The sequence below is a fragment of the Salarias fasciatus genome, chromosome 2 (assembly GCF_902148845.1).
Source record: "Salarias fasciatus chromosome 2, fSalaFa1.1, whole genome shotgun sequence".
In the NCBI taxonomy this organism is placed as follows: Eukaryota; Metazoa; Chordata; class Actinopteri; order Blenniiformes; family Blenniidae; genus Salarias; species Salarias fasciatus.
This window is the reverse complement of record NC_043746.1, coordinates 15089438-15103332: the sequence shown is the minus strand read 5'-3', so window position 1 is coordinate 15103332 and position 13895 is coordinate 15089438. Positions and strand designations below refer to the sequence as shown.

General features: G+C 40.2%; 2 protein-coding genes across 2 annotated transcripts; one reads left to right on the top strand and one right to left on the bottom strand.

The window, feature by feature from the left end:
- Positions 1–2124: 2124 nt before the first annotated feature.
- LOC115398346 (uncharacterized protein C3orf85) lies at positions 2125–3324 on the top strand. Its single transcript, XM_030105063.1, has 4 exons — positions 2125–2238; positions 2421–2545; positions 2629–2714; positions 3002–3324. Exons 1-4 carry the CDS (start codon positions 2205–2207, stop codon positions 3078–3080), a joined length of 324 nt encoding a protein of 107 aa, XP_029960923.1. The 5' UTR covers positions 2125–2204; the 3' UTR covers positions 3081–3324.
- Positions 3325–4958: 1634 nt separating this feature from the next.
- On the bottom strand, positions 4959–10918 carry LOC115398339 (neuronal acetylcholine receptor subunit non-alpha-2-like). Its single transcript, XM_030105052.1, has 6 exons — positions 10823–10918; positions 9526–9677; positions 7157–7201; positions 6589–6698; positions 5247–6162; positions 4959–5154 (listed from the first exon to the last, which is right to left on the bottom strand). Exons 1-6 carry the CDS (start codon positions 10893–10895, stop codon positions 4987–4989), a joined length of 1464 nt encoding a protein of 487 aa, XP_029960912.1. The 5' UTR covers positions 10896–10918; the 3' UTR covers positions 4959–4986.
- Between the last annotated feature and the right edge of the window lie 2977 nt (positions 10919–13895).

The window sequence follows — 13895 nt, the reverse complement described above, 5'->3', positions numbered from 1 at the left end:
GCAGCATGTATGAAAGACCTCACATTTTTCGCTCAACACTTGTTTCACCTCTTTTTCCTGTTTCTAAATTAAATATTTCAAATGCTCTTCTGTCCCAGAAGGTTGTGTCTGTGTGCATGTGTGTGATAGAATGGGGTCAGATGAGTTTTAGTTTGTTTTTTTTTTTTTCTTTTCTTTTTTTTTTTCTGATCTGCTACCTTTGATGTGTGAGAGACATGGAGGTGTGTGTGTGTTTGTGTGTGTTTTTTTGGGAATCTGCATATGTGTGTGTTTGAGTGTTTGAATTTAGTCCATTTTTACCTAGGTACGTGCATACACCCACGGATATTTATGCACATTTCCATATGTTTTAATCTGTGAACAGCAGTGAATGTGCTTTATTTTTCTTTTTTGCAGTTAGATGATACATGAAATTTGCACATATTTGTTATTATTAAGTCCAGATTCCAAAATTCAGCTTCGTATTCTTGAAACAGTTCTTCCTGCACTGTGTTGAAGCCTGCTTGCTTTTTTTTAATGTCTGTTATACTGTACAGGTGGGACTCGGTTTAGTCAGGGACGCCACAAAAAGGTTAGAGCTCTCACACACACTTAGGAGTTTACTGTAGAAAAGGTCATGATAGAGACAGATAGTGTGTGCATTGTGTGAGTGAACAAACAGATGTTGTAAGAACAAAGAAAAGTTTCAAATCCTCAGAGACATACTCACATGCACAGAGACACTGTCCAACATAAATATACACATGCTTAGAAATATTCATGAATGCCTTAAATTATTGATGTTTTTAGTTCTGTTGTTCCTGTCAGTTAACACTTACCCTCATTTCCTCCTTCATGTGATCATTTTCATGTGGCTGTATATCAGCAGGACTGTAAATATTACATCACACAAAGAAACTCCCAGAAACATTCCCCCTTATAATTTCAAAGACGAGAGGGTTAATGAAGCACCTCAACAAGTGCACCTCAAAATGAACACCCCCGGGACGTGCTTTGAAATATCTGACGTCTTAGTGAGCTTTGAATCGCCCTCATTAGGGTAAGTGGGAGTGAGATGTGTGTGTGAATGTTTTGACTGCAGCTTTCACTATACCAATATGTCATTTTCCCACCTCTATTCCTGGTTTCATTCATAATCTACTGATTCTTGATGTTAATCTTGGTCGTAGTAAATATGTTTAGGAACATGTCAGTTGTGTTTTAATGGGTGAATCACGAGACACGGATTCTGTTCTTATAAGAGCTGAAATGGAAAGTTCATTTGAGTTACACATTGAGGAAAAATGAAGAAACTGAATATCCTCCAGCTTTACTTTAGCCAGTGTGGATACAGCGCCACCAAGTGAAAGACATTCAGAGGTGCATAAATACTGCTTGAAAGTAGAACAGAGTAAAACAGATTGAGTTAAAGAAATGTGATGCAATATGATCAACAGTCTGCACGACAAACAACACAACAGTGTCTGTATTATATTGAAGCATATCTTTTTAAAATTACTTATGCACTTTTGCTGTAGGACACACACACACACACACACACACACACACACACACACACACACACACACACACACACACACACACACACACACACACACACACACACACACACACACACACACACACACACACACACACACACACAAATCTGGTGAAACTGCAACACTATTATTTTCTTTTTCATAAAGTCAAAAAACAGACAATGAGGAAGATATGAACGTTAGGTTTCACAGAAAGCATACTGGGTCCCAGGTTGTGCTCCGGTCGGGATGTTTGCACAGCAGCTGTTGACTGTTCGTCCACACAGCACCATTCCTATGCTAAATGTCACATCCAGGCTTGTTCCCAGTGGAACGCTCCACACTGTGCATGCCTGTGTGTGGACGGCCTGTTGGAGTTTTGGCAGTTGGATCGGTGGTTTACTTTGGGCGACCTGTCCAGCCTGATGCTTGAGCCCTTTCATTCCTCCCTGGCTCCTCGTGGAAACTGTGTGAAAGAAACTCTTGTTTGGTTCAATGTTTGGATGAGAGATTCTGAGCCCTGAGAACTCTCACACACTCAGCTCACCGCTCACACTGCAGGCAAGTCTGACGCTCCATGGTTTCTTAAATATCTTTGTTGTGTTACTATGTGTATTTAATCATTGATATTTTCATCAATACATAGGTTGTGTTTGGGTGTCTCCTGTTTCCTGGTCTACAGACATGAAGTGTGTGATCCTCTTGGCCATTTTGACTGGTAAGTCATTCTTTTTATGTAACTAAACTTTATTTTATCAACTTCACATCTCCTTTTGCTTTTCCTCCATCAAACCTGTACAGTCAGTGATCATCTACAATCATGTCGTCACAAGATATGTGAATGTTTTCATTGTAATTCATCATCAAGAGAGCATTTGTTCGACTGCTGTTTTCTGTCAGGAGTTTTCGCTGCTCCTTTTGTGAAGGAGGATCAAGCAAAACGTTTCATTCGACTGAGGAGACAGGTGGGCTACTGGGACCCGAACCACTCTCAGAACCAGTGGGGCTACACCATCCAGGAGCAGGTAACTCCTCACTGTGTCACTAAGATATCCAAGTATGAAAAAAAGAACAGTTTTGTTTGTTTATTCTGTCTTTTCTTTCCCAGGCTAATGAGTACTGGACCGCCCTCCGAACAGATGCTCAGTATTACATGGACATGGGCAACATGATGTTTGACCAGTCTGTGGCCAAGTGAGTTCTCCTGAATTTGCTCTGCATGATGCTTTATCAGTCAGGTTTCAGCACTGTATTTTTAAAGATGTATCCCACTGCATCTCTGTCAGATTCATAATTTAGTACCTTTAAAATGTTTCTTTAAATATTCTTATTGCAGCATGAATTGCTATTTTGAAAGTTTCTATTATGCCACTTGCAAAACTGCACATCAGTGCCTTTCATGCAGTATAGTCATAGATAACGCACTACAAAAATAGATGCTCTGATATGTTTTGTCTTCTGTTGCATTTGCTTTGTTGCAGTGAAAACAACAGGCTCTATATGGAAATGTTACGCAACGCACGAGCTCACCTGGACAGCCAGACCGGGCGTCACAGATAGGAAATGAATAAGGCTGCAGTGACATGAAAACGTGGACGAAAACAACTTCAAAATAAAACTCAGATATTTACGCAAATGTGATGTAAACTATGGAGTAACCAGCAATACATAAACTATATTACATTAAAATAATATGCTGAGCTTCAACTATGGAATGTTTTATTCTCTTAGTGATGATTTCAAAGAAAAAAAAAGAGCTTTGCTGAATGTGTCACGCATGGAAATATTACATTTTATTAAAATAATTTGCATAAATTGAATGAATCTAATTTTCATTATTGCAAAAACACTTTTGAAAATAATTTAAGATGCTTCATTTTATGGGAGAAATATCCTGTTCATTCTGTGGTGAAACACGGTGTTTTAGTGGTGACTACTTTCGCCTCACAGGGAGGATGTGAGAATCATTTCGAGTCTGACCTCTGAGAACCTCTGTGTGTGGAATTCACATGTTGTCCTTGTGTGTGCAGGGTTGTCTCCAGTTGCCTCTCCTCTGAAAGGTGGGTTTGAGAGACTCTAAAATTGGCCCTCGGTGTGAATGTCACAAAAACAAGCCCAAACTTAATTTAGACAACTTTTGGTGGAATAAATCTGAGGGAACTGATTTGTTTTTATTAGATAAGAAGGCAGAGTCAAAGAAAACTGGGAAAATAGAAACATAACAAATACATTACAAGAGTGCTGTTTCTTAAAAAAAACTTTTTGCCACTTGATGGTGCCCTTGAATCGAGAGCATGGTATTCACCTTAGCACCAGTAGCTCCCCTCCTGTCCAGGTTTACCCTGATCCCACCCACAGTAAAGTGGGTTTGACTGCAGCAACCTGCGACCCTGGATGGACGGAGGGTAACTCTCCAATATTTTAAATCAAGAACAGTTTTTTCAAACAAAAAATTATTAAAGCCTCAATAAATAAAAACACGTTCAGTACAGTAGAGTAAATCTGAACAATATAAATGCAATATTGCCGTTCAAGAGTGTGTCAGCAGTTTTTATTGACTCTGTACATCTTAAATTCATTTATTTCCTCTGAAACAACAAAAAATTAACAAAAGTTCTTGTTTGAGGACAATAAAACAGCAAAGGAAAGACAATTTATCAAAAAACAAAACTGTCCTGATTAAATATCTGTAATCTGAGCATTTATCAGTCACCTCATAGCTTTATTTCTCTAACGTACACAACATCTGCAGTGATTCTGCAGACATGAACAAACATTTGGTGGCAGCTCTGCTGAGTGCATAAGGTAGTTGAAATGTTGCTGGTGGCTGGTAACTGGCTTTAATACAATGCACCCATAAAAAGTAGCTCCAGGTAATTGAATTCTGTGCTTCAATTTAGTGCCAACTGTTGTCGATATCAGTCTTCACTGCATCGGGGTGATTTTGAATTAAAATGAAGGTGATGTGCATGAAAAATGGAAGTAATAATGGATCGGTCAAGTACTTACATAACTACAACAAAAATGACTTTGAGATGTAATTAATAGTCTAATTGTATATTAAATACGGATTGTTGGATTAATCAAGTCATTTTTACACTAAATTTCATATTAGGCAAAATGATTTTTTTGAAAACTTCAAACAACCTGGTCCACAGAGATCTGGACAGCATCTTTAAATGTCTCCTTTTCTTCCTTTGGCAACTAACAGACAAAAAAGCAACACAGGTGGCATCAACAATGTCAGATTGTCTAATCAACTTAACAAAATTTTACCATCATGATGATTTGAAACCTGACCTATACATAAATATGCATATAGCAAAGTGGCTGGATGATTTAAATGACACAAAGATTCTATCGAAAAGAAATGAGTGATCCAGTGTTGAACACTTTGTGGTAGTTTCTTCTTACTGGCAACATGTTTCAGGAGTTGCTACAGGCAGGTCGTCTGTTGTCTTTGTTATTACAAGTGTGAAGGTGGATCCTCAGTTGGAGTTGGAGGAGGGATTTTCATAAACATCTGCAGAGCTGGTGTGAAGATTAAGATGGTTCCCAGAACTGAAACAGTGAGGAAGGCCCACAGAAAGATCCGGTCTAATACCTGGGCGACAAACTTCCAGTCTTGTACCACCTGTGAAAGAACAGAAGTTTACACACAAATCCAGTTTTTCATGCATTGCAGTTATTTCCATGGAATTCTTTCTGAGTTAATGCCACACGCACCTCCCGGATGAAATGCTCCTTGCGAATATGTCTGCTGATGTAGCGCACTGAGTAGATGGCTTTCTCCAGCATGGTGGCCCACACCTCGTCTTCCTTCCCATCGGACGTCGTCTGTCCGTGGGTTCCGCTGCTTGTCCTCTGGACACCTCTCCGGCCGCCGGAGCGAGGCTTCAGCTCGGGGCTCTCGGGGGCCAGCTCCGGGTAGTGGTAGCGGTCGGTGTGTCCTCGCATGCAGAGCAGCCTGGGAAGCTTCTGCAGGAAGAGGTTTCGAACCCACGGCGACATGGGGTGGTAGGTGGCCGAGGAGCGGTGGTGCACGTTGATGACAAAAACGGTGACAATGATGGAGAGGGTGACGAAGATCATGATGAAGAGCAGGTACTCTCCGATGAGGGGGATGACTTTGGAAGAGGAGGGTATGATTTCTTCGATGACCAGGAGGAACACAGTGAGCGACACGAGGACAGAGGTGGACAGCGACAACTTCTCTCCTTCATCTGACGGCAGGTAAAACACCAGGACGGTCAGAAAAGACAAACCCAAACACGGGATGATGAGGAAGAGCGTGTAAAACAGCGGCAGCCTCTTCAGGATGAAGGAATATGTGATGAAGGGGTAGGAATACAAGCCATCCTTCCTGTTCCCTTTGGCACCAGTGGCACTGAGAATCTCCCACTCCCCGTTATCGAAGAAGTCTTTCCGATCGACCTGGTGGTCCATCAGAACCAGATCCACCATGTGGCCGTCGTAGGTCCAGGAGCCGAACTTCATGGAGCAGTTTTGGCGGTCGAACGGAAAAAAGGTAACGTCCATGGTGCAGGCGGATTTGTAACTGGCAGGCGGCGTCCAGGTGATGGCACCATTGTACTTCACGATGGCTTTGGTCATCAGGGAGCCCTCAAATCTCCCATCAGCACTGAGGAGACACACAAGCAACAGTAAAAAAAAATCACTGTTATTTGCATTAATTTTATAGTAAACAATTCCAATTAATCACGACTTATCTTGTTCTGAAGTTTTCTTTCATTGCAGCTTCAGCACTTTGTTGTAATATAAAATATTTAATAGAAGTAACGCATCGTTCTGGGGATATGTTTGTACTTTAATATCAGGACAATAAGTAAAGGCTGTTAAACTGTGTGAAGGTACAAACATTTAATCACCACAGTGTTTCATAATCTTTATATTATAAAAGAGCAATAAGCTTCAGGTGTGTATTTAAAATTCAAGTATAAACAATGATTCATAATTTATGAACGATATTTGCTTTGTGTTGGTTCACTCCTCACACAAAGTATCTTGCATTTCACATGAAGTCGCTGAATGACAAAAATTAACCTACTTTTCATACAGGACGATGTCTGGAAGCCAGATGTTTTCTGAGGGAACTCTGATGGATGTGATTCCACCGTATTTGTCTGGGTTCCACCGCAGTTTATAATCGATCCACTCCTAAGCAAAAGAAACACAAAATACAAGACGCTATGTAATCATTTGCTTTGCATATCATTTGTATTTAGCAAAGATTAAAAAAAATATATATAATGTATAAATGAAATATACATTGTAACTATCAAAGCTCTTACAGCATTATTCATACTGGCACAGACCTATCTTTTTCTAACATTAAAATAGGTAATTGTAAAATTGTCATAATAATTCATATTTAGGTCATAGAAGGAAATACATAGAAGGAACAGAGAGAGAGAGAGAGAGAGAGAGAGAGAGAGACTATGTAACTGTAAAATAGGAGCAGTGCAGATAACACACAGTCATACAGTAAATGGGGAAGACCAGAAACCATTGGAAAATACACTTTGTCAGAAAGAAAAGCTAGTTGTTACATATAACTACATAAAATACATTATATGCAACTTGTATGCAATGTCCAGCTCATTCTTATGTCTTACCTGACAGAGCCAGACATTAGTGGTCATAAGCTGGTTCTTCTCATCCTACACAGAGGAACAAACAAAAATGGACACATCATTATTGAAGCAGAAGAAAGAAACCAAAGAGATGTCCTTTAGGATTCCATTCATTTATCACAAAAATCCAACTTTTTTGGGTACATTGATAAAACAATCCCAAACAAGACCCCAGTAGCACGATCTTTAGATGTTTGCTTAAGTGTAAAAACTTTCTGAATGTTTCAACCAATTTATGTCATTTAAATATAATCTGAATAGAGCAGAAGCACAGTCAAAAACAGATATGAGAAGAGCTGGCTGTTTGCTTTTTGTTGTTCTGTTTACTCTTTTCTTCACAGATATGTATTAACAGTGGAGTTCTTGACCAGGTCACCCTTGTAAAAGAGACCTCAATCTCAAAGGTTTTTTAAATTACTTTCTGGTTAAATAAAGGTGATAATAACAACAGCTATTGAATATCAAAGCAAAGTATGCAAATGTATGATGCAAAGACAAATTAATTTATGTCAATGATCAATATCAGCTCTTTCACACAGATGATTCTCACCTTACATGGTGTTGTTTGTGCAATCTATCATGTAAATAGATAGAATCAGTAGACTACAGGAGGAGGTTGGCTGAAGCTAAGCCTAATAATCCAGTGGTGTCAGAAACATTTGTTCGTAACGGTCTCTGCCATTTCCTTCGCTTAAAAAAAAAGAAATATAGGATGGTGGGTGCGGTGGACCAAGCTGAAGCAATATAAATACATCAGGATGTAAATAGAAGAAGACAAGAATAGAGAGATGGAAGGCAGTTAACTTATTTCCACATCACTAGAGGCATGTTTGAGATGGAGAAGGAGGACTGAGGAGAAAATGTCCTATGGCAATAAATGCTGAAAAAGTGAAAACGATACATTCAAAGCTGTTTAATGTATCCAGCCCAGGCCTCAGCTGTCGGAGCCAGTTGGATGTTTTGATGATCACATAGACCAGAGGTGAACCATAATCTAATACAGAGCCATGCAGCAGCCCAGAGAGACTCGGGGGACGTGCACAGCAAAGCCAAGCTGCCGTGTTATGGTTACATCTCTCACCCTTTCTTCTTTTCCAGAATCCAACAGCTCAACCTCCCTGCTGGGCACCAACATAAAGGGGTGTTGTTTAATTCATTCTTGGTTGTGTTTGGTGGAAGGAAGAAGGATGAAAAGGTAAATCTAAACTGGATGAAATTAATATTTTAAGCCAAGAAAAGTGGTTCCCTCCATTAGCATTCTCAGTTTTCCCCTCTTGAACACCCAAACCATCTAAACCTATCACAGCCAACCTCTGCAATATTAAAGGGACACTCCAGAGAGTTTGTGTAGTTGTAGATATGAAGAGAGTGTTCCAGATCTATTTCAGGACAATGGAAAGCTCCTCACAGTGTTGCTGCCTGCCTGTGGCCTGTTTGGTTTCAGCACCACGGACAGCGACACTGCTGAAACAAAGACATAAACCTGTTAACTTTGGTTTTGAGTTGAAATGAAACCTACTCTGTTGTTTTTGTCTTTCAGCACATCTTTAGTTTTCTTTTGAGCAGCTATTGCTTCATCTCTCCGATGGCTACTTGGGCTCACTGGTCCAATTTATGAATGATGATAAAGATGTAAACATCAGCAAAGGAGTTAATAATCTGATGCATACAAAGACCAAAATTAACCGTGACTTTCTTGCCATGTGTTCTCTACAGGGAAAGTTCAAAAAACATCAAGGTGGTGTAGTGGTTAGTACTTTAGCCTCACAACAATAATGTAACACGTTCCAAGTCTGTGGCATTTCTGTATTCAGTTTTGATGTTGTACAGATTACTCTAATTTCTGTCCACTGTCAAAAAGATGCCATTGAGGTGACAGATGACTCTAAAACCAGCTAAATTGGAAACAAAAAGTGGTACGGTAGATAGGTGAGTGGATCCCAGATTAACAGATTTTCACATTTAAAAAAAAGAATATATATATATTTTTAAGAGGTTAGTTATTTATAAGCGACAAAAGTAGCAAAATAGCTCTTAAACAAAACATAACAAAAGTGAGAAGTAAATGTCCTTTTTAATAAAAGAGGAAGTAAAACTCTTAAGTGCTTTGACTTTATGTTGGAGGATTTGGCCAAAAAATTTAATTTTATGTGTGAAATAGTAGCAATAATGTTTTCATATCTGTCACACATTTATGTACAAATCTGTAATAAATAATATCTTCTATATGTCTAGAAAACATGCTTTGAGTAACACTTGTTGAAAAATATTCTCTGAAAGTTCAACAGAAGGCTAAAGCTGAATCGTGGATAAGTGTAAGTAATGTGTTTTAGCTTGAGGTGTAAACTAACCACATCAACCAGCTGGGAGATCTTGAGTCCAAAGCGCACTCTAACAGTGTCGTTGGCGCGCTGGATGGGCCTGACCCACCGCTGGTAACCTTGAAAGAGGTTCTTGAGCAAGGCGTCCTCCATTTCGGCCAAAGACACAAACTCGTTTGGAGCTGGAACAAAAGTGGAAAAAGTAGATTAACAACCGCCATCGTGCTGCAATACGGCCGTCCCTGTCAAAAACACACCCATGATGTTCTAATGATGAGGGTAATAATGCAGGGGGTGTTTTCACAACCGGATCAGTAATGCCTCACTTATATATCATGTTATCAGTACAGTTCAAAAGGTCATGCAGTCACATAAAAGTTCAATGTAGCATATAGATAACGCACATTAAGGGATCCGATACTGTATATCTTTCCCATGATGAACCAGCAGTAACAATCCACAGAGACAGATGGTGTTGGTTCATCACACTAAAGGACAGAATAAGAAGTGAGTGACTGCTTCAGGCATCAACTGGAGAGTGGAATTGTGGACAATCCAGCTGTGCTGAATGGATGGGCAGCCAGAAGATGTATGTATTCTCTGAAGGGACAGAAGCTGTAATATTAATAAGAGTCAGCTATAATATCAGGCACAGGGGACATCAGGTGGTAGACCTCATGTGTTTGATGATGGAGAGAGAGCAAGAGTGACCACATTTAACTTGCAGCAGGTTTCTCTTCTGGCTTCACGTCTGTCTCACATCATCTGGATAAATAAATGTAAAGATTCCCCTGAGCAAACACACAAACCCACACTGCTGAGCCACTTTCGCTCCGTGAGCTGCTGACTGTACCTTCAAGGACAGACGTATAGAGCTGGACTGATATCTGACTCCTGTGTTCCTGTTTGTTTGATGACCAATCAACTTTAACAGAAAAATGAGCTGTGGACTGGTGCTTAAAAACTTGTCTGGCTGATGCTTGAGTGGAGTGAAATATCCATAAATAAAATGTTTATTTTAGTAAGCACAATAAAAATAGCCATTTATTTTTGATGCTGTTTTCAAACACTCACATGAAGCTGAATATCATAAACTCTTAGAGCTTGACTCCCATGAAACAGGGAAATGGTAACAAACGAAAAGTGCTGCTCATCAACAAAGTGGAGCGACCACATCAAGCAACAGAGCTCGCAGTGAACAGAAACCATCGGATGTTCTGTCGAAGCGTTAATCTGGTAGATTCACTTCCCAAACAGACACAATACGGAGGAAATAATCTTGATACTCGCGAGAGAAATGGAGGGGAAAAACATCTGGTTTTCTCACCGGCGGCGATGCTGGGCAGCAGCAGCGGGCAGGACAGCCACGGGAGGAGGAAGGGGAGGACGGACAACTTCATGGTGTCGTCCCGGTTCGTCCGGAGGCGCGTTTCCAGCCTCCTGACACCGGGAGCGCGTTCAGCTCAGGCGGGAGCGGATTTACTTCACCGGAGTGAGAGAAGCCGAGGCTCCCATCTGCGGGGACGCTTGTGCGTAAAATCACTCCTCTGCAGCTGTTCCCCAGCGGGCGCGGGCGCGATGCGCGGGCGCATGTGACCGGTGCGCGTATGTTTTGGGTCGGAGCGTCAACGGGAAGCGGCGGTCAGCGGGGAGGCTCTCCGGAGGAGGAGGAGGAGGAGGAGGAGGAAGAGGAGGAGGAGGAGGAGGAGGGCAGAGAAACGCGTTGTTAACGACGCTCCGAGACACTAAGGGCGCTTTTCTGTACTTTTCTTCGTGAAGTTGATCAGGATCAGTAATATTTGTTACAGAATGGTGCGTGTGGAAAAAGTTGTTTCAGGGTGTCTTTTATGATCACAGCGCGATAGGAGGCGCTCAAACAAAGAGGCAATGAGTAGAGAGCTGAACTTGATTTCAATGCAGCAAAAAGTTCGAAAACTTCACGTTTCAGTAACCCCCCAAAAAATGTATGAATTTATTGATGCAATGTTGGCAAAATCAAATCTTAGACCATAATAAATATAATGCAATGTGCCAGTAGCACAGATATAACCTATGACCTATAATTCACTGTTAATGATAGTGAGAGCAAATTTGGTTCATTATATGGAATGGGTTAGTTTAACTCACTTCAGTTCTCTTAAGTCAGTGCTGTTGAGGATCTAATGCCGCAGTGAGCATATCACAAGTATAGCTTTATCAATACAGGGCAGTGTAATGATAATGACAGCACAAGAATGTAACAACAATAACAAAAATCAACCTCATCAACTGAATCATCAGTGATTCCTGTCTTGCTGTGAGCCCACTCACTCCTTCTGTGTAGCAGCAGCCCCCCAGAGGATTTATGGTGTCCAGGTGAATGGAAATGTAGGACTTCTAATTTCTCATCTGATTCTAATTCATTCATGCGAGTTAATCCAATCAGACCTGTTTAGCCTGAGGATGAGATTAAAGTTAACCATCAGTGAGTGAAAAATGACAGTTGGGCTTCAATTATTACATTTATTTTATGTTTTTTGTACACACCGCCCCTTGGCTGTAATTTAGGCTGTGAAACTGTATGTCATAATAGCATTTGAATGCTAAATGACTTGGAGAAATTCTCTGATTTGCTACAGTTATAGTGGGGTATGTTTGAGTATATTCCCTGTATGCACCAAAGTGCCTCCAGCAACAGGATAATAAGCCACTTTGTGTGTTCGTGTTTAAAGATTCTCTAAATGAGATATTAAGCCTGATTTACTGAAATCCTGTATGAACACTGTTAGATTGCACGTACGCTCACACAAATGGATCATTCTTTTGGTTTGCATGGCTTTTGCAGGCAACAAAAGAATATTAATGTGAACAACATCACATTCCAGTAGGCATATTATTGAAATTAGGGCTGTGCGTGCATGAGGCCCTGTATACACGAGGATCACCTGGAAACAGTACTGTTTCAATTTTTTGTTTGCTGGAGTGGAGAGGAGCCGGAGTGTATGAGTGAAGCGTTGAGCCCCTACAAGGCCAGAACATGGTTGGTGGAGGAAGTTATCAAAAGCTTTGAAGCATCTCAGAATGCTATGTCAAATGAGTCCGAGTTTGATTTATGTTAATTCCAGAATATTTTACATTTGTGTTTTGCCTCCAAGTGTTTCAGTAATTACCAAGACCTTCAATCTCAGGACCGCTTTAAATTAAGCAACATTTATTCTCTTCAAAGGAGAACACAGTCTAAATTAAATGCAAACAGCAGGGTTAATGCAGGATTACAAGACCGAGAAACATGGGAGACAAGAGCAGAACCACACAGACGAACCAACAAAGACAAAGTGACAGACTGAAGCCTTAAATACACTGAGAGGCAGAGCTGACGAGACACACCAGACAATGATCAAGAGTAATGAGGGAGGAGAAGGCGCACAAAGGAGTCAAACACAAGAAGCATGAAATACATACATGAAAACTGGGCCTGACCGAAAAAAAAAAAAAAAAAAAAAAACCTCAAGTAAAGTGAAGATAGAGGATGAAGGTCCTGCAGCCTTCCTGTGTCAAACTACTTCAAACACATCAATGTACACTTATTTTGACATTTACAGGGAATCTCATAGAAAAAGAAATAATGGTGCCATTAAAAATTCTCAAAATGACATTTACTATTCCCTCAGCGAGCAATCAAAAATCTACAATGCAAATGCAGTTGAACATCAGTGGTTCTATCAGAGAACACAAGCTGTTTGTTTCCTCACCATAAAATTTAGAGGATGTCCTCTGCAAGCTTCCAGGTGCATGCCTGGTAGGAATATACCTCACTCACAGTCTAACTGCACATTCAACATCTGGAGAAAAAAGAAAAGAAATGTCTCTTTTGTTGTTTTTTTTTGTTTTTTTTAATGCAAAGTTAAATTGGAACTGGACCCTGATGTATCATTATTTAGTGATTATTGATATTACACAAACAAGAATTAATTTCTGTGCCTTTTTAAATCACAGTTTCATTTTGAACAAAACTTTAATCTTACTGAAATTGCAAAGTTCCAACCTCCCTCATTAAAATGCGTTATCAGAAAAGTGTAAAGCCTATTTTGAAATAATGACTCAATATTAGCTTAAGTAAACATTGTAGGAAAGTTAAAAGTCTTTCTCCAATTTACTTCTGCTTTCCAGACGCCGCTGCAACAGGAAAACCCTCCTGAAGCTCAACAAGATGTGCAAAACATCTCTTTAACATTGCTGTGAAAGAAATCAGAATCAGAATAATTTTTATTGGCCAAGTACAGTTGCCCATACAAGGAATTTGATCACCAACGCAGCCATCTGCGGTACCTTGTTCTGAAAAGGTAAACAAGAGTTAGGAGGGGGGAGATAGTCAAAAAAAAAAGTGCATCAATAAGTGACAGAAGAGGCCGGATTGGGAA

Bases quoted from the DNA above. Each gene is read 5' to 3' on its own strand.
- LOC115398346 (XM_030105063.1), top strand. From the start codon at position 2,205: ATGAAGTGTGTGATCCTCTTGGCCATTTTGACTG. The intron at 2,239-2,420 runs GTAAGTCATTCT...GTTTTCTGTCAG, and splicing joins CCTCTTGGCCATTTTGACTG to GAGTTTTCGCTGCTCCTTTT. The intron at 2,546-2,628 runs GTAACTCCTCAC...TTTCTTTCCCAG, and splicing joins GCTACACCATCCAGGAGCAG to GCTAATGAGTACTGGACCGC.
- LOC115398339 (XM_030105052.1), bottom strand. From the start codon at position 10,895: ATGAAGTTGTCCGTCCTCCCCTTCCTCCTCCCGTGGCTGTCCTGCCCG. The intron at 7,202-9,525 runs GTTAGTTTACAC...TCCTCTGTGTAG, and splicing joins TCTCCCAGCTGGTTGATGTG to GATGAGAAGAACCAGCTTAT. The intron at 5,155-5,246 runs GTGCGTGTGGCA...GTTCTTTCACAG, and splicing joins AGGAGCATTTCATCCGGGAG to GTGGTACAAGACTGGAAGTT.